The 20210-nt window shown below is 34.9% G+C and overlaps 2 protein-coding genes across 3 annotated transcripts; both read left to right on the top strand.

Annotated features, from left to right (window-relative positions):
* The first annotated feature begins 2723 nt into the window (after positions 1-2723).
* Positions 2724-14872, top strand: LSD1 (LSD1 zinc finger family protein). Of its 2 annotated transcripts, none has more exons than XM_088518682.1 (9): positions 2724-2798; positions 3092-3184; positions 3326-3391; positions 7287-7400; positions 12735-12845; positions 13348-13460; positions 14029-14109; positions 14255-14308; positions 14447-14872. In XM_088518682.1, exons 4-9 carry the CDS (start codon positions 7289-7291, stop codon positions 14486-14488), a joined length of 513 nt encoding a protein of 170 aa, XP_088374808.1. In that variant the 5' UTR covers positions 2724-2798; positions 3092-3184; positions 3326-3391; positions 7287-7288; the 3' UTR covers positions 14489-14872. The 2 variants fall into 2 exon arrangements, with proteins under 2 accessions (XP_088374808.1, XP_088374806.1); XM_088518680.1 differs by lacking the exon at positions 2724-2798 and adding an exon at positions 2819-2925.
* Positions 14873-16136: 1264 nt separating this feature from the next.
* LOC132172351 (CASP-like protein 1B2) lies at positions 16137-17574 on the top strand. The gene is made up of 3 exons (XM_059583836.2): positions 16137-16397; positions 16996-17119; positions 17210-17574. Exons 1-3 carry the CDS (start codon positions 16153-16155, stop codon positions 17450-17452), a joined length of 612 nt encoding a protein of 203 aa, XP_059439819.1. The 5' UTR covers positions 16137-16152; the 3' UTR covers positions 17453-17574.
* The last annotated feature ends 2636 nt before the right edge of the window (positions 17575-20210 follow it).

The following is a 20210-nucleotide window of genomic DNA, read 5'->3' as shown; positions in this document are numbered from 1 at the left end:
GTTGCGAAAAGGATCACCGGCCCATCATATTGGTTTGAGAAATGCTACGGTCTTTCTTGGTGTCCTCCTCATCCTAAACTTTTTCATTTTTTTAGAATACAATGTTTACATAGGATGGTGAGAATACCAGGAAAAACTGTAGCATTTCTTTATTGGTCCTTGCATGGTGTCTCAAATATATATGCCTATCAATCAGTGACAATAAAAATTCAATTTTTTCTATAGTAAAGTGCAAATTGTAGAGATGGAAGAGAAAAAAAATACATATCCAACATTTCCATGGGATCCAGATACCTTTTCTAAAACAGCCTTGCAAACTTTTTTGAAGCATTCTAATATTTTCCAGTTCACTTGCTTTGCATTTGAATATGGTAATAACTAGTGTAACAAGTCACCCTTGTTAAGATTGCTTGAGTGAAGTGGAGACTCAATTCAAAGGAGATTTTTCGACTTGAGGTTTGCTTACTGATGGAACCGTCTATGAGTCCAAGTTTGTTCTTTGCAATGAGAGCCATCATCATGGATTTGCTTCATGTATGATGATTCTCACCGTCGAGCAAAGAAGAAACCAAAACAGACCTTGAGCGATCTTTATGGTGAAGATAGCAAGGGTGAAGAAGCTTTGATTGAGTTTGTGGTAGGATACATGTTTGCAAAAGGCTATAAGCATGTGAGAGAATTTCAGCCATGGAAGAAGAAAAATAGGCTAGAAATGCTCTGATACCATGTTAGAGTATAGGTTAGAAAACCAGATAACGAATGAGGAAGAAAAAAATTAGGGATCCGTTTGAGTTTCCGATTTAAAAAAATGCGATTTAATAATAATAATGAATTTAAAATATGTGATTTGAAAATGTAATTTTTGAAAACTCAGTTAAGCATGTAATAACACGTGAATCAATTACAAATAACAAAGTTAACTAACCGCCAACTCATCTTAATTAACTTAGCAACTCATCTTAACTAATTTAGCTAACTCAACTATATGTGTATCTCTTTTTCCCTTATTGTAATGTGTTTCAATATGTATGCGAAAATAAAAATAAAATAATGAAAGAAATTAGAGTTTTAAACAATTTATAAAATCATTAATAACTGTACAACCGTCAGTTGCGATTAACAATTAAAAAAAAAGATGAATAACCGCTTAAACCGATTGCGATTGTGATTATTGCAAGTGAAAGAATTTAAAATGTAATAATTATTCTTATTTTGATTTGATTAAAAGAAAAAAAAAAAAAAGGAAAAAAAGAAAAAGAGAGAAGAAATGATTGAACAAACGCCTGAAAAGGTACAAAACCACCCAAGTGGAACCAAAAAAAAAAAAAAAAAAAACGATTTAGGAAATGTTTTCATCCTAACATGACTTATATATTCAGTAAATCGAAACGGAGGGAGAAAGATTCTTTCAAAAAATTCTCTCTATTTCAATTGAAAGGAAGAGGAAACAGCTAGTTAGGGGTGAAAATGCGGATAGTAAAATTCACAAATCGTTTCCGCTAACTGCTAGATGGTTAACTATCGGTTAGTGATTAGTAACTCTAATAACTGCTAATGTTCTTGTTTTGTTTTTTTTTTTTTAAAAAAAAAACCCCAAAACAATGTGGTTTTTGTGGTCATACTACATACATACGGCATAGTTTCTAGATTTTTTTACATTTTTATATATATTTAAAATTTTAAACACAAAAAAGACATGGTTAGCAGTTAACGATTAGTGCGGTTAGCAGTTAGTGAGCAGTTATTAACCGCCCCCTTTTCACCCCTACTAGTTATTTAGGCTCATTTTGTTTCGGCGTAAAATATTTTCAGGGAAGTTATTTTACAAGAAAATGTTTTATGATGAAAACATTTTTCGGCGTTTGGCACGCACACAGAAAATCACAAATATTTTTTATATTTTCATTTGATCATATTAACCTATAAAATGTAATTTTTATTCACAACATAAAAAATACTAATATACAATAATTTAAAAAATAAAACTAAAAATTATTTTTAATTAAAATATACAAATTAACTGACAATAATTTAGTGTTTAATATGATTTTGCGTACACATCAAATACCGGAAAATGTTTTATGTTGAAAACATTTTTCGACGTAGGGGACCCACCTGATTTTCCATATATGCCAAATACTGAAAAATGTTTTCCATCGAAAATATTTTTTTGACGAGTCTCGGGCGGGTCCCAGCGTGGTCCTAGACGGGTCCCGATAGGGTCCTAAGCAGGTCTGGTCGGGTCCTGGTCAAGTCCTAGGCCAGTCCAGGTTAAGTTTCAGGCAGGTCTTAGCGGGGTACCGAGCAGATCTGGTCGGGTCTTGGGCAGGTCCCAACAGGGTCCCAAGCGGGTCTTGGGCGAGTCTCGATCAAGTCCCGGGTAGGTCCTGGTCAAGTGTCCGAACGGGTCCTGGTAAGTCCTTGCGGGAGTCCTAATCGAGTTTTGGCAGGATCTGTTGATTTGAGAATGAGATGTTCAAAGTCATTTTTACTCGATTTAAGAAAATCGTAAACCATTTTTTGAAAATTAAAGAAGAATTTTCGGTCAAAGAAAAAAATATTTCCATAAGGAAAACATTTTTTTAAATCATTATCTCAAAAAAAAAAAAAAAAAAAAAGAAAGTAAAATTAGACCTCAATTTTTGACCAACCGATTTCTCTTAATTTCAAACAGAGTTGCTATGTCGCCTTCGATGACCACTAATTGCTTGATTCCATCAAATCAGAAAATAAGAAACAGCGTTTCCTGCAAATGCTCCCAACAATAATAAAATATTAATTTTTCTTGAAAGGAACAGGTATTCTTCGTTTACTCCTACCAATAATTAAAATAATCGAAAAAATGAAATGGTCAGGCTTTAATCCGCGTCTCCTCATTGTCGAGCAAAGAAGATTCTTAAAATCCCATTCCCGATAACAAACACTGTAATATAAATCTTTAAATACAAATTAATAATATTATTATATATTGTTAGTATCGCTATATTTTTCGTTTTTTTTTTCTCTCATCTCCAATCCTCACAGAAAACCATCGCCCGCTTCGACCCAAACTCGTTTTGTTTATCTGTCGGATCTCTTCTTTCTCATCCAGGAATATCCAAATTTGGGTGCAGCCTTTTTTGGCCTCAGCTTTTCAATCCTCTTTCGCAGCCTTCAAATCCGTCATTCCTCGCCGCGGTTTCAGGTACTATCAATCTCAACGATGGCCTTTTGTTTTTCTATTTTGAGATTAAATTTGTGGATTTTCTGATATAATTTAGGGATTTCGCTGCTCTGGGTCTTGGTTGATGACTTGATTCATGAAATTTTAATTCCTATTACACAGAATAATAATACTCGTCTGTCAAAGTACTTGAAAGGATCGGGACCTCGGTATTTTGAAACAAACCAGGTAAATTGTGAATTTTGATTAATCTCATTTTTTTATACTGCAATTTTGTGGTTGTGTATCCGATTGTCCGATATCGATTTTGGCTTTCTATTTATTGATGTGCTTGTGATTAATCATTCTGTTCAAGTTTTTTTTTTTTTCCCCTTGATTTGCTATGTTCTATTTGCAACTCAATATGGATGTATTCAAAGTCTAAGCATGACCCTAAATCCCGTATTGGACACATGGTACAACATTCCTGGGTTGTTTGCACATTGATTGTTAGAAAAGTTTACGATACTAGGAACGAAATCGAGATTTTACTTTTTTGGATGTGGCGTGAATTGTTAGGTGTAGTTATTATTATTATTATTTGAACTTATGAAATGAGTTATTTTCTACAAGGAATCGAGATATCATTTAATTAGTAGGAATACTTGGAGAAGAGGGAGAAGGTATCCTCCAAAATGACAAAATAGAGGAAAACCTCTATTGGGAAGGACTAAAAAGAAACAAGAAAGACATCTTCAGGCACTAATAGATGATGTTACCTGTTCTCCCCCTCAACTAAGCCAATTAGTCTGTCTCAGCTTTAGCTGAGGATGGAATCAATTCAAGTCAGGGCAGCTGTATCTCCCGTCTAATGCCAAACTCATGGATTCCACAGCTCCGAAAGGCCTGCTGGAACTGATTGGTGAAGTAGATTAAAAGACACAAACCCAGAGTAGGCTATCAGTAATAATTCTCAAGAACAGATATATTTAATCCAAAAGTGATGCTATGCACTGCCCCAGACCTAAGTTTGTAGCACAAAATTATTAGAAGACATTTTGAATTGTAAATACTTCATATTTTCAAGAACATGCAGTCAAAAGTCAGATAAGGCTTACTCCTCACCGAAATAATTTCAGTACTAACTACCAAACAATAGTCTTAATAGCATAACTGCCTAAAAAAAAGACTAAATAATAATCTTCTCAGAAATTTTTGAAATACTACAAACACCCTTCTTAACTATGAAAAGTTTAGCCATTACTAGTTGGCTGGATCTGTCTCCCTAGGTTGTTGAAAACTCGATCTCGAGTTGTCTTCATCTTTGCTCCCAAAGTTGTATCGAATGAGGGCCTTATCATTGAATAGAGATAAGGTCTTAAGATGGCTTGGAATTCCCATCTTTATTGTTGAGGTGCAACAATGCCGATCTACTCACTTGGACGGCTCTTACAACATGCCTTGTGGGTTACAATTTCATATGCCATAAAAAGCTTTGACTTTCCTTATTGGACACCAATTGGTTTTTAGATGAGATGGTCAAAGGTCTGATTCAACAAATGGTAATAAAGCCAGGGTCATGGGTTCGAGTTGTGGAAGCGTCGTGTTGAGGTGCAACAAGGCCGCTCTACTCACTTGGATGGCTCTTAGAACATGCCTTGCGGGTTGCAATTTCGAATGCCGTAAAAGGCCTTGGCTTCCCTCACTAGACACCAATTGGTTTTCAGATAAGATAATCAAAGGCCCGATCCAACACTTATCTTTTTGTAAACACCACATGGTAACCTATCTTTTGGAAGATCCGCCTAGACCTTGTCATCCCACTTCAAAGGCAACCTTACTCTTGTGTTGATCAGCTACTGTTTTGTACTTCAAATTGCTATCTTCAATCTGTTTCCTCACTTCATCATGGGTGGACTTGAAATAGTCAGCCATCTCCTTTGCTCTCTTGTTCACCTTACTTGAATTTGGAATGGAGGCCAGGTCCAGAACCAATTTGGATATTGGCCACACAGTCTCAAATGGACTGCAGTTATTACTCATGACACCTGTTGAATGGAAATTCAACTTGTGGTAACACTAAATCACATTCTTTAGGCTTCTTCCCTGCAAGACATTGTAATACATTTCCCAAAATGCTTTTGTGTGTAAAATACTTTCCGCCAGGATGTATTGAACTTGGCTTTGGTGGCTTTGCTCTTACCGCAAGGTAGGGAAATACAAAAATGGTTCCACCCATATGCTTAATATACATATGTTTTGATTCTTGCATTGGCTAAAGAAACAGTATCAAATTCATACTTGATACATCAGAAGAGCACAATTTGAATGTCTTTGAATTTCTTGGAGCTGAAACACAAAAGGGGGGCTATAACTTTCTTCTCTCCCACCTGATCTGTTATCAAATCCATGTCCTTTTGAGACATGTCTTGTAGTTTCACTGCTCGGAATGTGGTATTTAGTTTTATTCTGCATCCTTATTCTAAGCTTTTTGTTGAAATGAAAATCATTAGAAGAGAACATATGAAGGGCAAGAGCTCAAGGTATCTTGTGGAAGGAAACTGAAAATATCGGTAAATAGAGTTACAATGTGCAGGAAAAGGAAAATAAATAGGCTTCCTGAAGGGGACATGTGACTTTCAAAGTACTCCCGCTGAAACCTGTGATACTTTTTTGGTGAGAGAATCAGCTGATACGACACAGGAACAATATGTTGATTCAGATATAGAAAATGGAGATGCTAACGTCTTTGGCTATCATCTGCTCATCTCTTAGTTACAAGGAAGCTTTCAAATGCAATGATAATGATTAGGCCCCCTAGACCTGCGGTCTTCACTTCAATTGATCAGTCCAAGTCTGCTGGGAATTTTCATTGGACAAGTATTGGTTGTCATAGACTACTCCTGATCACACTAGCTAGTCTTTCTTTTTTCATTGATCTTTTTCCTGCCTATCTCTTTTCAGTAAAATGCACCTATCCGGAGATGTGTAAAGTAGGGGTAGATCAATTGGTAAATTATGTATCATCATCATCTTAAAATTGGTAACAACCTTGTTGTTTCCAAAACTTTTTGTTGGTTGGCATTTGTCATCAACTCCCACTTGATTGTGTATAACTAAATCCTTTATGCTTGGTAGAAATTTAGGGAAGATCCTCACTACGCATAATCTAAGGAAGCAATGTATTATAGTGGTAGATTGATGTTTTGTGTAAGAAAAGTGGGGGAATCCATTGATCACCTATTACTCTATTGTGAGGTTCCTAGCGTCTTATTAGATTCTATTTATAGTTTTTTTGAGTTGGACTGGGTCATGCCTAGATAAGATCTCTTTGATTGTTGGGGAGGTTAGTTTGGTAGTTTTTATAGTGTAATGTTATGGAAGATGCTTCCGTCCTAGATAATGTGGTGTATCTGGAGAGAAATAAGTTACTGTAGCTTTGAAGACCGTGAGAGGATGGTGGTTGAATTAAAGGCTTTTTTCTTTAATACTTTGTGCCACTAGACAACTGTTTATGATTGCTATCATATTTTAGTTTCTACAATTTTTTTTTTTTTTTTTTTTTCTTTCTTCTGGATAGGTGTTTCTCTTGTATACATCTTGTGTACTTGGGTTGTGCCCTTGTGCTTTTTATTGAAATTTGATTACTTATTAAAGAAAAAAGAAGAAATTATTATTTCATCCAACTATATTTTTTTTTATAAGTAATGTTTTGGCCCCAAGGGGAGGGAGAAGGGAGATTTAAACTAGTGACCTCCACTTTATTTTATCAAATTATATTAGCTTTCAAAATGAATCTTTAGCACATTAGGGTTTGTGCATGTATATGGACATTTTAAATGGACCTGGTTTGTGAGACGCAAAGGTACCTTGGGAAAATATTAATCATTTGGTTTATTCCCCCTCTTTTTTTTTTTTTTTCTTTTTTTTTTCCTATGTAGTTTAAATTTTCTTGGCTTACGACATTGGACACTTTTTAATCCTTTTTGAGTTCTTACGGAAGTTTGATTGGATTAGGCCAATGAGAGTGGCATGTTGGCCAAATCATTCTCAATAGTATTGCTTATGAAGAGCTATAGATTTCAATGATGATCCTCATTAACCTCTTGGTAGTTTCATTATGTTTATTTATTTGACATTGCAGCTATGCAGAGCCAGCTTGTGTGTAGTGGGTGTAGGAGCATTCTTCTTTATCCTGGAGGAGCCACAAATGTTTGCTGTGCATTATGCAATGCAGTTACTGCAGTCCCTCCTCCTGGTATTTTCTTTGTTATTTCCTTTCTCCTTGTTTCAAATTTGGCATTTACCTGTTGAATACCTTTCAGACTTTCTTATTAAATGTTTATTTGGAAGCTTGATTTGAAAGATTTTTTAGTTGAGTCAAATATGTGGTCGCCGTATGTCCAAAGTAGCTTATGACTTGGAATAAGAAAAATCAGATTGTCTGAGTAAGCCAACTGTGGCCCTTTTGTGAGAATAATGTATACAGATGAGTGTGTCTAATTGGTCTTCAATGATGATTGGTGAAACTAATTGAACTCAAAAGGGCATAAGATGTGAAAAAATAAAAATAGAGCCAAAACCTTATTAATTGGCATTTTATAGTCTGTCCAGTTGAAGATCATTAAATTGCATTGGGAAGTTTGTTGATAAGAATGTTCTGAAGATGATTGGTTGACATTTGATGCAAATTTGTTATTATTGCTTCTTTTGAAGTAAGAGGGGCAGAATATGCTTCCCAAACTTGTTGAATTTGGAGAATCTTCCTAGCTATATTGGGGCCAGAATGTTGCCCCAAGATGATGTTATATGCATTTAAATGCTTTTCGAGGATAGCAAGATAATGGACGTAGATCCAATCCATACTTCCTTGTCCGAGTGGAGTTTATATACTCTTAAGTTCAAAGCCCGTCAAAGGTGGCTCCTCACATGAAATCGCACAAATGATCCGGTCAAGAGTTTCCTCTTCTTCCTTGCACTCTGAAAGATGGGCGTAGACTCAAACTAATGTTCATGGGCACGTAGGGGAAAGCAAAGAAGGTATGTAGCGCCAAACAAGGCTAAGAAGAAGATAGCAGCATTAAGGAGGAGAGCAACTACGAGCGATGAAAGCGGAAGATTGGATATGAATAAAGGACGCATTGTATGCACGTGTAGCAGTCATAGATTGGTCACCGCACTAACCTCCTGTTTCGGTAGTTGCCTAATATAAAGAAAGCTGCTTTTGGTAGTTGCCATAACTGTCGTGATAACTGTCGTCATTGTGCGTAGATACAGTGATACGGATAGGTCTCTTTCTCAACTTGCAACTAATATGGAATTTACATACTTCTAGGCTCTAGATGGTTTATCAGCCCATAAAGGCCTTCTGCCACCCACAAATTCTGTTAATGTAAAAGCAAAACCCATTATCACATCCATTTCTTTTTCCCTTTTCTTGGGTGAGTGCCTCTGCCTCTATTATTACAGTCACCTTATCAAGCGTAGCCAAAGTTTAGTTTAAATGATTTGCTGAGTATTGTTCCATTCATAGTAATTGCATTGTCTCTTTGCTATTATTTAGTAGACATTTTGGACCTGAAATTTAAAAGTACTTTGATTTCAAGGAGAGTTCTTGATGCAGTTAGTTTATGCTTTGGATTTCTTGAATTTATGTACTTCCTTGTCCCAATTTAATTTAATTTATTTTTTTTTAATTTATTTTTCCTGTTTTAGACGTTCCAGAACACATTTCCACTTTCTAAAAATGGAAGTTCTTATTTCTTCAATTTCCTACATTACCTTTATCCATTTTTTACAAAGCAAACATGATTCTTGTTAAAAATTGGGCCACCTCTAATATAAAGATAACTATATTTCTACCTTTTCATTGATAATTGTACCATTTCAAACCTAGACGCGAATTGGGATGAAGAGAGGATAACATGCTATGAGCGATTAGTTACACGGCACAAGTCGTAAAATTTAGATCTTTCAATAAAATTAACTAGAATGAATATATTTATAAAAGGGAATATTTTTATTTTTTATACTCTTTTGTTTTATTGAAAATAAGTTTCAATAGGAGAGAAATATTTTTGTATGAAATCCAAATAGATAACATACTTATCAAAAAAAAAAAAAAAAATCCAAATAGATAACATATAAGGTTCCTGGTGTCAGCAATGTAGAAGATTTATAAGAATGTTTGAAAGTTACGAATGCTCTATTCACTTTTACTAAGTAGGAATCAAAGGAGTAAAAGAATGCCTTAGTTCATACTTGGTCATCTTCCCAAAGCCATTGATCTTGTATAATTATCATAAATTGAATTTTCATACTTGATCTGAGATTGGCCCAAACTGCTTTGCTCCTGCCTTCAATCCTTCTCCTAGGAATGTAGCATGTGTGTCATTAATTGCTCAGATTTTTGAGCTAGTAACCTTAGGTCTTCAGGAGGAAGAGAGAACTTTATGTATTGAGGAGAAATTGAGGAAAGCTAAAGTTATCAGTGATTTGGAGAGTTCCACTTTTATAGAGAAGTTGGGTTGGAGATAGAAATCGAGGGCGTTGTGGTTTAGAGAAGGTGACAAGTGCACGAAGTTATTTCATCTAGTTGCCTACTCGAAGTTATTTCATCTAGTTGCCAACTCGAAGAAAAGAAATAACTCCATTGAGTCTCCATTGAGTCTTTGATGGTCAATGGTACAGTTTCTATATATCATTCTGAGATTAGAGAATGCATTGTGCAATACTAAAATAGTTTGTATAATTGGCGGACTAGCTGGATACCCTTTTTTTCGGTTATGTTGGGGAGGTATAGGCTAATTGGTTGGAGAGAGCATTTGAGGAGGGTGAGGTTTATGAGGTGGTGAAAGCCTTGAATAAGGCCTCGAGCCTAGATGGTTTTTCTATGGCGTTCTTCCAAGCTTGCTGGGATGTTCTTAAGGATGATAGTATGATACAATGAAGGTCTTCCATGATTTCCATGCCCAAGGAAACTTTGAAAGAAGCCTTAATTCCATTTTTATCGCTCTTATTCCAAAAAAATTAGGGGCAGTTGATATCAAGGATTTTTGCCCAATCAGTCTTGTGGGGGGAGTTTACAAGATTCTAGTTAAAGTTCTTGCAAACAAGTTGAAAATGGTTTTGTAGAAGATCATTTCCAACTCTCAGAATTCATTCATTGGAGGACGGAAAAGTCTTGATTTTGTTATCATTGCTAATACCTTGATCGTAGGATTGGATAGCCAAGGGTGTTTTGTAAATTGGATATTGAAGAGGCCTATGATCATGTGAATTGGAGTTTGTTCTTGTATATGCTGTGGTCGTTTTGAGGAAGAAATGGTGTAATTGGATAGCTCTTTGTATCTCTTCGATACGTTTCTTAGTCTTGGTCCACAATACTCTAGTGGGTTCTTCAGTAGCTCTCGCAGCTTGAGATAGGAAGACCCTTTGTCTCCTTTTGCTGTTTGTCATTGTTATGGAGGCACTAAGCAAAAGGACTTCCACTACAGTGAATGGAGGTTTTTTATCAGGCTTTTCCGTGAGGTCTAGAAGTGTTAACATCTAAGTCTCTTGTTTGTGGATGATACTTTGATTTTTTGTGTGGAAAATCCAGATCACCTCTTTTTTTTTAAAAGCTGTCTTAGGCCTAAAGATCAACCTGGCTAAATCAGAGCTAATCCTTGTTGGTAATGTTGGTGATGAAGAAGGTTTGGCTTGCATTTTGGGTTGCAAGGTTTAATCCTTGCCTATGAAGTATCTAAGTCTTCTGTTGGGAGCTCCTTTTAAGGCCAGATCTACTTAGGATGACTTCATTGAGAAGATAAGAGTCCCTGTTTGGCTGGTTGGAAGAGGTTGTACTTTGATCAAGAGTACCTTGTATAATTTTCCGACCTACTTCTTGTCTCTCTTTCCCATCCTTGCAAGCATCACAAAATGCATTGAGAAGTTACAGTGAGATTTCTTGTGGGGAAGTATTGGTGAAGAGTTCAAATTTCATTTGGTAAGTTGGTCCAATGTTTGCTCTCCAATTTCAGGGGGCAGGGGGGGTGGAAGAAATTTAATTTTGTTAACCGTGTGTCTCTTGGAAAAATGGTTATGATGCTATGCTTTTGAGAGAAGGGCTTTGTGGATAGCAGTAGTGGATTGTAAATATGGTAGCGTAGGGGTGGGTGGTGTTTTAGTGAGGTTAATTGGTCTTATGAGGTTGGTTTGTGGAAATTTATGAGGAAGGGTTGGGATGAATTCTCACCCCTTAAGGTAGCGTTTACGGAATTATTCAGCTTTGCTCGCTTGAAAGACACTTCTGTGGCAGATCATTTACAGCCTTTTAGTGACTCTCATCAGTTGAAACTTTAATTTTATCATAGCGGTGCAAGATTGAAAGGTGAATGTCTTCACCACATTTTTTTTTCAATTTGTTATATTCCTTCAGACTTAGACAGGGCAAGAAGAATAGGGAATCTTTAGACACCTCCTACTCCACTAGGAGACTGCTTATGCTTGATTGAATTCTATCTTTTGCCTTTATGGGGGGTTTAAAAGTGAGTCATGCTTAGGCGGGTGGTGGATCTTTTCGCTTGTTGGAGAGGGCAGTATGGCTCTTCTCAAAGGGTAGCAATGTGGCAGATGATCTTGTCTTGCTTAATCTGGTGTATTTGGAGAGAAAGAACTAATTGTAGTTTTGTGGATTGCGAGAGAACGGTGGTGGAACTGAAGATCTTTTTCCTTAGAACCCTATACCACTAGACAACTGCCTTTGAGTGCCTTCATATTACTAGCTTCAATGATTTTCTTGATCTTTTTTCTTTTTCGATTTAGGTCTCTTTTGTATACTTCATGTATACTAAGGTTGTGTCTTTTTGTGATTGACTCCAAAAAACAAAAATTCCCTCTTCCTCTTAAAGTCAACATGCAATACAGAAATGTAATTCCATCGAAGACGGGAGAGCACTCAAGTCATCCAAGTAATGCTAATGGCTCTTCTTGCTTGGTTCTTGATATCAGTAACAAATTCATTACTTTTGATAGTTAAAGATCAAATTCCAGCATAGTTTTTTTTTTACTTATACTTTTGAGGTATAGTTTTCAAAACACCTTGGCAACCCACTACATGGCATCACTGTCTACATATTTGATGGCTGAACAGGTGCTGCCATCCAAATTGCAGTTAATCAGTCATATGTTGCATGTGTGGCAGTGTATGATAATCTTGGCTTGCAGCAAAGAAGCGTTGCTCGCTTTGTGTATTGTTAGTCAGCTTGTGTTTGCTGCTGGTTGACATGCGCTCACATTCATGAATTACAAGAAGAGAATAAAGTTTCTTAAGCTATTGTATTAACTATTATGCGTGTATCCTAGACATTCTATGTAAAAGAAAAGGAGAATGATATGATAGTTGGCAGAATGGATAGTGTGGGGAATTATTGATTATGTCTGAAAATGTAAGGAGCATTAGCTTTTACTTATATTTGGGAGCAGATACTACAATACCACAGAATTTTGGACCAGACACTGATTGAACTTGTATTTAACATGTACATGATATAAGTCTATGGTTGGAGAGTGTTGGGGTTCAATTACCTGATTTTGTACATTATCCTTGCAGGGACAGAAATGGCTCAACTTATATGTGGAGGTTGCAGGACATTGCTAATGTATACACGTGGGGCAACAAGCGTGAGATGCTCCTGCTGCCACACAGTGAACCTTGCGCCAGGTACAATATATGTGCTCCTTTGCATTAGGGAAGGTGTAAGTCAACATGTTGTGAAATTGCAAATCTTATTTTGATATTCCAAACCAGTTTAATGCTTGAATCTTGCATTCTGCAATATAGCAAGATGTCTCGAGTCATCATCCTATTCTTTCAGAAAGTAAAGAAGTCTTGCCCATTGCATAGCTAGCAGTTAGTCTAGTGAACAATCAGAGTCTTTACTTTTCTTCTATAGGCACCCTTGGTGTCATTCTTTCTTTGTAATGGTCAAATCTTTAGAGGTCAGTCTGTTAGTACAAAACCCTGAAATCTGCCACCAAACAGTAAACTGCCTTCGGCACCGTCTCATATGCTCGTGAATTTTCTCTGGTTTCATCAGTTTCTTGTATATTCATTTTTTATCATTACATAGGCACAGCACTCATAAATTGTAATAATATCCATTCATAGCACAGCACAGCTTGTTTACTGACTTTTCCTGTTTTGGCTTTTGTGACTGAAAAAGTATCCAGCCAGGTTGCCCATGTCAATTGTGGGAACTGCCGAACAACACTCATGTATCCATATGGAGCTCCATCTGTTAAATGTGCAGTCTGTCATTATGTTACTAACGTTGGTGTGAGTATAATTTAATGCATTTTATCTTACTTAACATTTGATTTTACTTCTTATTCCCCCAGAATTTAGTTCTTCGTAATTTGTTGTCAAAAGTTATAACATACATTCCAATTTGATTCAATGGAGGTTTTGAACTTGCTACTTTATAGTGAGCTCCATATTCCCTCATTTCTCTCTTTTATTTTCAATTTTTGTATTATTTAATCTGAGAAAACCTGTTAAATGGTGTGCTTAATGAGTTCAGCAATTCCATAAATACATATGTCGCACTTGTTTTCTTGCTTATGAGCATAGACACATGCATGCAAATGAGCACAAGCTGTGAATTGTTTTTATGAATCCATGCAAAGGCTAAATTTTGCATTTTATTGATCAAGTGATTGTATGTAAATTCTCTGTATGCTGTGATGCTCTTTCATATTCTTCTCTGTTTAGCGGAACGCATACTTATATACATACCCCTTTACTTTTTTGTCACTATTGCTCTGTAGTTTAGGCGTGTTTCTTTTGTGAGTTCATGGTGAATGTTGGTTCTCTCTCTCTCTCTCACTTTCTTATATATCTGCAGATTGCCAATCCGAGGGTTCCAATTCCTGTGCATAGACCTAATGGGTCAGCCAACTCTGGAGCAACACCCGCCACTTCAGCTGTAAGTGCTTTTGTCTTCTCTCTCTCTCTCTCTCTCTCTCTCTCTAACGAGGTTAACCATCAGTAAGCTTTTGAGTTTGCTATTTTTTTTTTCCTGATATGAGAAAACTTAGGTGGTATTGACTTAAATGTTGCCTCATTCTCAGAGCCAAACTGTTGTCGTCGAGAATCCTATGTCTGTTGACGAAAGTGGCAAATTGGTAAGTGCTATAACCTGTTTTTTGTTTTAAATTCCTCCAAACCAAAAAAGAAGCACAACAACAAAGCAAGATTTGCTATGCCCTTTCATTTTTTGTGAGCAAAAAAAGATGTGCTGATAAAGATTCTGAATGTCACAGGTGAGCAATGTTGTTGTTGGAGTCACAACAGACAAAAAGTAATCTAATGAAATACATGAAGTATTGCTGTTATTTTACTTGTAAGAAAAAATCCGAATCCATATTACGAAGTACCATGGAAGATGGAAGTGGAAATTGTTTGTGTATATGTTGGGGATTGCCATGATTGACATTAATCAAATATAAGGATTTTGAGACGTTTTACGCGACATATATTAAGAGGATACAAAGAGTGGAAAGGGCACTGTACAAGTAGTCATTTATGTGATTTTCATAATATACATTCTTTGCTGCATTTAGCTGAGTGATATGCTCATAAGCTATGTATCTTCTTTAAATGCAAAATAATGGATAAACTACTATTTTTTGTGACTTTGTTAAATTTGCTTTAATCTTATAATCTATAACAGTATCTTGAATGGATGACTTCAGAGCTTTTTTTTTTATGTTTTATGTTGTTTGATGAAGTAGGCTTATCCAAAAACAGAAAAAATAAAAAGTTGGATGGAGTAGGTATGGTTGATATAGGTTATCTAATGATTTCTTATGTTCCTTGAAATTGGTGGTTTGTAATTGGAAGGAAACTCAAAGGATTTTTGAGTAGATCGATGTCAATATGTTGGTCAATTCTTGTCAAAATTTGTCTGCCTTGCACTCCGGGGATATGGTAATTGCCAAAAGCATCAATCAAGTGTAAGAGTGGTGTTAGCGTGGGTTTTTTTAAGTGAGAAATGCTATATGTATTTTCAAGCGTTTACTCTTTGATGTGACGATGAAAATTATCATTGAATCTAAGATTGGTTAATATATATATTTTGCGTCAATAATAATTTTTACTATCATATTAAACACAGAACTTGATTTGATAGTGTTGGAATTGCTCTTTTGAGTGACATGTTAGGATTAATTAATATTATATAATATGCTACTTAGGCTAAAATAGCGGGTGGTTAACCGCTAACTGCTTTAATCGCTAATCGCCTCGCATAGGGTGGTGTGATTAATGGTTTTTGGATTTAAAAAACCACAAATTGTGAGCCCTTTTTGACATTGTTTTGGTGTTTAAATATATAAAAAATGTGTAAAATTTTAGAAACAATGTCGTATGTTGTAGGGTATTACCATATAAACGTTGCCTTGGTTTTTTTAATCGGTTATTCGATTTTATTAATTATCAAAGCAATTGCGGTTAACAATTTTAGTCAGTAACCGCCTTTTCACACATTGCTACCAAATTTCAATTACAAAGTTATGGTGAATATTCCCCAACATTTTGTTGCAATTCTATCCACCTAAAAAAAAAAAAAAAAATTATAATTCGTCTTCATGCTGAAAGTAGAAAAAAAAAAAAAAAGAAAAAAAAAAAGGAAGGATTGGAGAATCCTGGTAGGCAAGAGAATGGGGGTAATTGAGTTAGTCTTACAAGCATATATTCCAAACAACCAAATCTCTTACCACAATTAGCGTGGGGCCTTCCTTGGGCTTTAATTTTCCAAACAACCAACACCAAAATCAGTGAGATGGTTAGACAACCCATGGAATTTACAGTTTTGCTTCTCATACTCAAAAAACTGATATCTATTATTGTTATTATTATTCTCTCTCACTCTCTCTCTCTCTCTCTCTCTATATATATATATATATATAGTAAGGCTACCCATCAGGCCATCATCACAAACTCCACATTGTATTTCTCTCAAACCTCAATGGCCCAACAAGATGCAGGAAAAGCAGAGGTTGGTTTCAGCATCTCCAGAGGCGCACAGAGAGGAAAGAAGAAGGGATATTGGCTTCTTTTGTTGCTAAGGTTGGTTGCTTTCATGGCCACCGCATCCGCAACCATCGTGATGGCACTCAACAAACAGACCAACACCTTCGTGGTTGCAACCATTGGCAACACTCCACTCAAAGCCACTCTTACTGCCAAGTTTCAACACACCCCTGCATTCGTGTAAGTTCTCCATCATCACCTCACCAAATCCAAATGTGCCACCATGCATTGCGTAAACAATAATAATTAAAAAAAAAAACAAAAAACAAAAAACAAAAAAATCTTCACCCGAGTTTTTTTTATTATTTTTACAATCATACCATTAAAATTTAAAAAAGTATCAATTTAGAGTAACCATTTTTTAGAAGTTTGTAATACCAACTCTTTTATCAAAATTCAGCATTAAATCAATCGTGAAATTCTCAAAATACCCTTAAAATTTTGATTTAAGTGAAAACTTCACAAAACCCTTGAACGTCTACGTGTTTGTTTTGATATTACTTATTCAAATGTTTAAAAATTCTTAATTTAAGGTATTCAATTTTCAATTTTTATAATGCCCCTTCTGTCAAGATTTTTCGTTTTCAAAATACCCTATAAAAAATTGTAAAGAATTAGGGGTTGGTCAAGATTTAACAGAATTTGCAAAAATACATACATACGAATGAATCTTTGCAATTTTTTTTTTTTTTTTTTTTTATTATAAAAAAAAATTGGTATTTTGAAAATTGACAATATTTAATAAAAAATCCTAAAATAAAAAAACTTTTTGGTACAGGTTCTTTGTGGTAGCTAATGGTATGGCCAGTCTCCATAGCTTGACGATGATACTTGTAGAGCTTTTTGGGCACAAGATTGATTACAAGGGACTCCGCCTCGCAATCATTGCCATTTTGGACATGGTACTTTTTATTTGTCATTTTATATATTATTATTATTATTATTAATCAATTAATTAATTAATTAATTATTTGGTTTGAGGGGTGGCGCAGATGACGGTGGTTCTGGCGTCGGCCGGTGATGGGGCAGCGACGTTCATGGCAGAAGTAGGGAAGAATGGAAATTCTCATGCAAGGTGGAACAAGATATGCGACAAGTTCCATACATTTTGCGACCATGGAACTGGGGCCCTCCTCGCCTCCTTCATTGGCCTCCTCTTCCTTTTGATCATCAACGTCATCTCTATTACCAAACTTCACATCCCCAAATCCACCAATTATGTTGGAGTCCCTTGATTCATCCACTGCTCCTGCGACCACTGGATCCTTTCTCCATTCTCCAATTCTCCATTCTCTACCTACCATTTTGTGTCTACTGTGTTTGCTTAATCTCTACTTTAATGCTATGTCAACCTCGTTTGGTTCACTGGTTGTAATCCAAATTTTAGTTTTTTTTAAAAAAAGAACTACCTAATGTTTTATTGAGTCATACGTGGACCACACTTGACAAGGATACACTTGGGTTTAGGCTAAAGAATTCCTGAGTCCAAATTAGATCAAAATCTAATAATAATTATATTAAATTCAGTGATAATTTTAAAAGTTACATTACAGTTAGAAGGGCACGATAAAACAGTAAACAAAATAACCAAATGAGCGAAGAACGATAACTAAGCGAGATGAATATAAGCGATTACCTCGTCTATAGGCTTTTGAAGTTTAAGGATCGAATGTGATGCAAAAATAATGAAAGTTTATAGGTATTAAATGAAGTTTTTATTATTATTTTAGTCTTGTCCCGTAATGCCCCTAAAACTAGCGTTGACCATTTTAGTAGAGTTACTGGCAATTCTTCTAGTCCAGTTAACTGATAATTGTTTGAAGGTCTCGCCCATCGAACAATTACAAAGTAATTGTAACCGAAAATGAAAATAACAAATCTGAGTTAACTAAAATGGATTGATCAATTTAATTTGCAATATCAAGGTAAGTAGTATTCCATACTCTTTACTTACAATCTCTTAAAGCTATTACATGTGCTCTACTACCTACAATGTTTCTTTAATGATTTAAAAGTTATGAGAAATGGTAATAGTGAAATAACAAATGAAAATATATTCAAAATTCAATAATAATTTTATTGCCATGTCACAAAGTAAGTATTTAACTTATGCGGACCGTGATGACTGTAGCATACACATTTGTAACGAATGACGTTAGTGAAAGGAGAGGTAGCCGGAGATGATGCAGAAGAAGCACATGGCTTGTGTGGGTGGAGAGGTTACGGTAGATAAGGGTGAAAAGATAACCGCCTACTAATCGTTAACAGCTTTTAAAGGCAGTTAAAAAAAATCGTTAATTGCGCGGATACGGTTAGCGGTTTTAGGTTTTGAAAAAACTGCTAACTACCTATATATATATATATATATATATATATAAATTTAGAAATGATGTCGTACAAATTTAGAAACGATGTCGTATGTAGTAGAGTATTATCGTATTACCATAGAAACAACGTCATTTTGTTTTTGTTTTTTTTTTTCTTTTCTTTTAAAAGTAATTGACAGTTATTAGGATTATTAACCGCTAACTCCCAGTTAACCATCTATACAGTTAGTGGAGATAATTAACGGATTTTACTACCCTGCCTTTTCACCCATAGCGGTAGATATAAGATTCAATCCCAAACAATGAAAAAAAAAAAAAAAAAAAAAAAAAAAAAAAAAAGAAGAAGAAGAAGAAGAAGGGATGAAACTGACAAACAAAATGAAATGGACAAAAGCGCACCATTCCGTCGGCCTGGACTGGATGTTGAAATTACGAATACTTGGTATCATTATGACAATAATATGTTATTTCATTTTCAAAATAATGACAGCCATGTCTATTAAAGATCAACGGATCTTATTCCTTTTTGGAATATCATTCTCTTAATTTTAAATGAAATATAAAGTATATATTTTACGGCCAACGTTTAAAATTAGTTAATTTAACGGTGGAGACCGTGTCAATGTTGACATTTTTTTTTTTTAAAAAAAATTTAAATAATAATGTTATGTACATTATTAAATGCACAAACTTTAAATTTTAATCATGAAATAAATAATATATAGGGAAAACTTTACTTACTATTTGTGATCTTTTATCACTTTTATAATTATACAACTTTAAAAAGCGTCAATTTGCCCTTAAGAGGTAGGTCAATTGGCTGGGATGACGCGGATGTCACTAGTTCAAATCCTCTTCTCGCCTCTTGTGCAAATGTCAAAAAAAAAAAAAGTGTCAATTTTTAGTGTACCAATGTTTCACTTAATTTATGCTACATCATTTACTCTTGTCATTCTTCCATCCTTCTCAATACTTTTTAAAAATAAAAAAATAAAAATCAACTATTAAATTTATAGGACCCACCTAAATAAAGGTGAACCAAGTGATTGATTTAAAAAAAAAAATAAATAACAGAGAAGGGCGAAGGAATGACAGGAGTAGATGCGCTAGCATTATTTCATAAATTCTTTAGGATTTTCCTTTAAATCCCGTTAAAAGTTCCAAAATATCACTATTTTATATTAATTGTTTTTTTTTTTCGAAGATTTAAATATAAATATTTTTGTAAATTTCGTTAAAACTTGACAAACGCTTAAATCCATACATTTTTTTTTTTCAAAAAAAAAAAAGAAGATGCATTTTGAAAGTTTTGACATTTCTCCTATCCCTATTTCAAAGGGATATATTAAATTGGCACTTTTAAAAATTTAAAAGTATAATTACAAAAATAATAAAAAGTAAAAATGGTTGGTAAAGTTTTATATACTATCCCTATTTCAATATCCTATTCTCTCTACGTTAATTAATACGCCCACAGATTTAATACAATAATAATAATAAAAAAGAAAAAAAAAACGTACGCCCACAGAATGATGCAAGCAAAGTGGTTATAAAAAAAAAGAAAAAGAAAAAAGAAAAAGATAAAGAAGAGAGAGAATGTTTTAAGAAAGGGTACACCTTGTATTGTACGTAAACAAGTACCGACTACCGACGCGAACGTGTAAGA

This window comes from Corylus avellana, chromosome 1 (assembly GCF_965113065.1).
Source record: "Corylus avellana chromosome 1, dhCorAvel1.hap1.2, whole genome shotgun sequence".
Classification (NCBI taxonomy): domain Eukaryota; kingdom Viridiplantae; phylum Streptophyta; class Magnoliopsida; order Fagales; family Betulaceae; genus Corylus; species Corylus avellana.
The sequence above is the reverse complement of the archived record's forward strand: the minus strand, read 5'-3'. Positions and strand labels throughout refer to the sequence as shown.

Coding starts and splice junctions, on each gene's coding strand:
- LOC132172351 (XM_059583836.2), top strand. CDS start 16,153: ATGGCCCAACAAGATGCAGGAAAAGCAGAGGTTGGTTTCAGCATCTCC. Junction 16,398..16,995: donor CAACACACCCCTGCATTCGT/GTAAGTTCTCCA, acceptor TTTTTGGTACAG/GTTCTTTGTGGTAGCTAATG. Junction 17,120..17,209: donor TCATTGCCATTTTGGACATG/GTACTTTTTATT, acceptor GGGGTGGCGCAG/ATGACGGTGGTTCTGGCGTC.
- LSD1 (XM_088518682.1), top strand. CDS start 7,289: ATGCAGAGCCAGCTTGTGTGTAGTGGGTGTAGGAGCATTCTTCTTTAT. Junction 14,110..14,254: donor CAACACCCGCCACTTCAGCT/GTAAGTGCTTTT, acceptor CCTCATTCTCAG/AGCCAAACTGTTGTCGTCGA. Junction 14,309..14,446: donor TTGACGAAAGTGGCAAATTG/GTAAGTGCTATA, acceptor TGAATGTCACAG/GTGAGCAATGTTGTTGTTGG.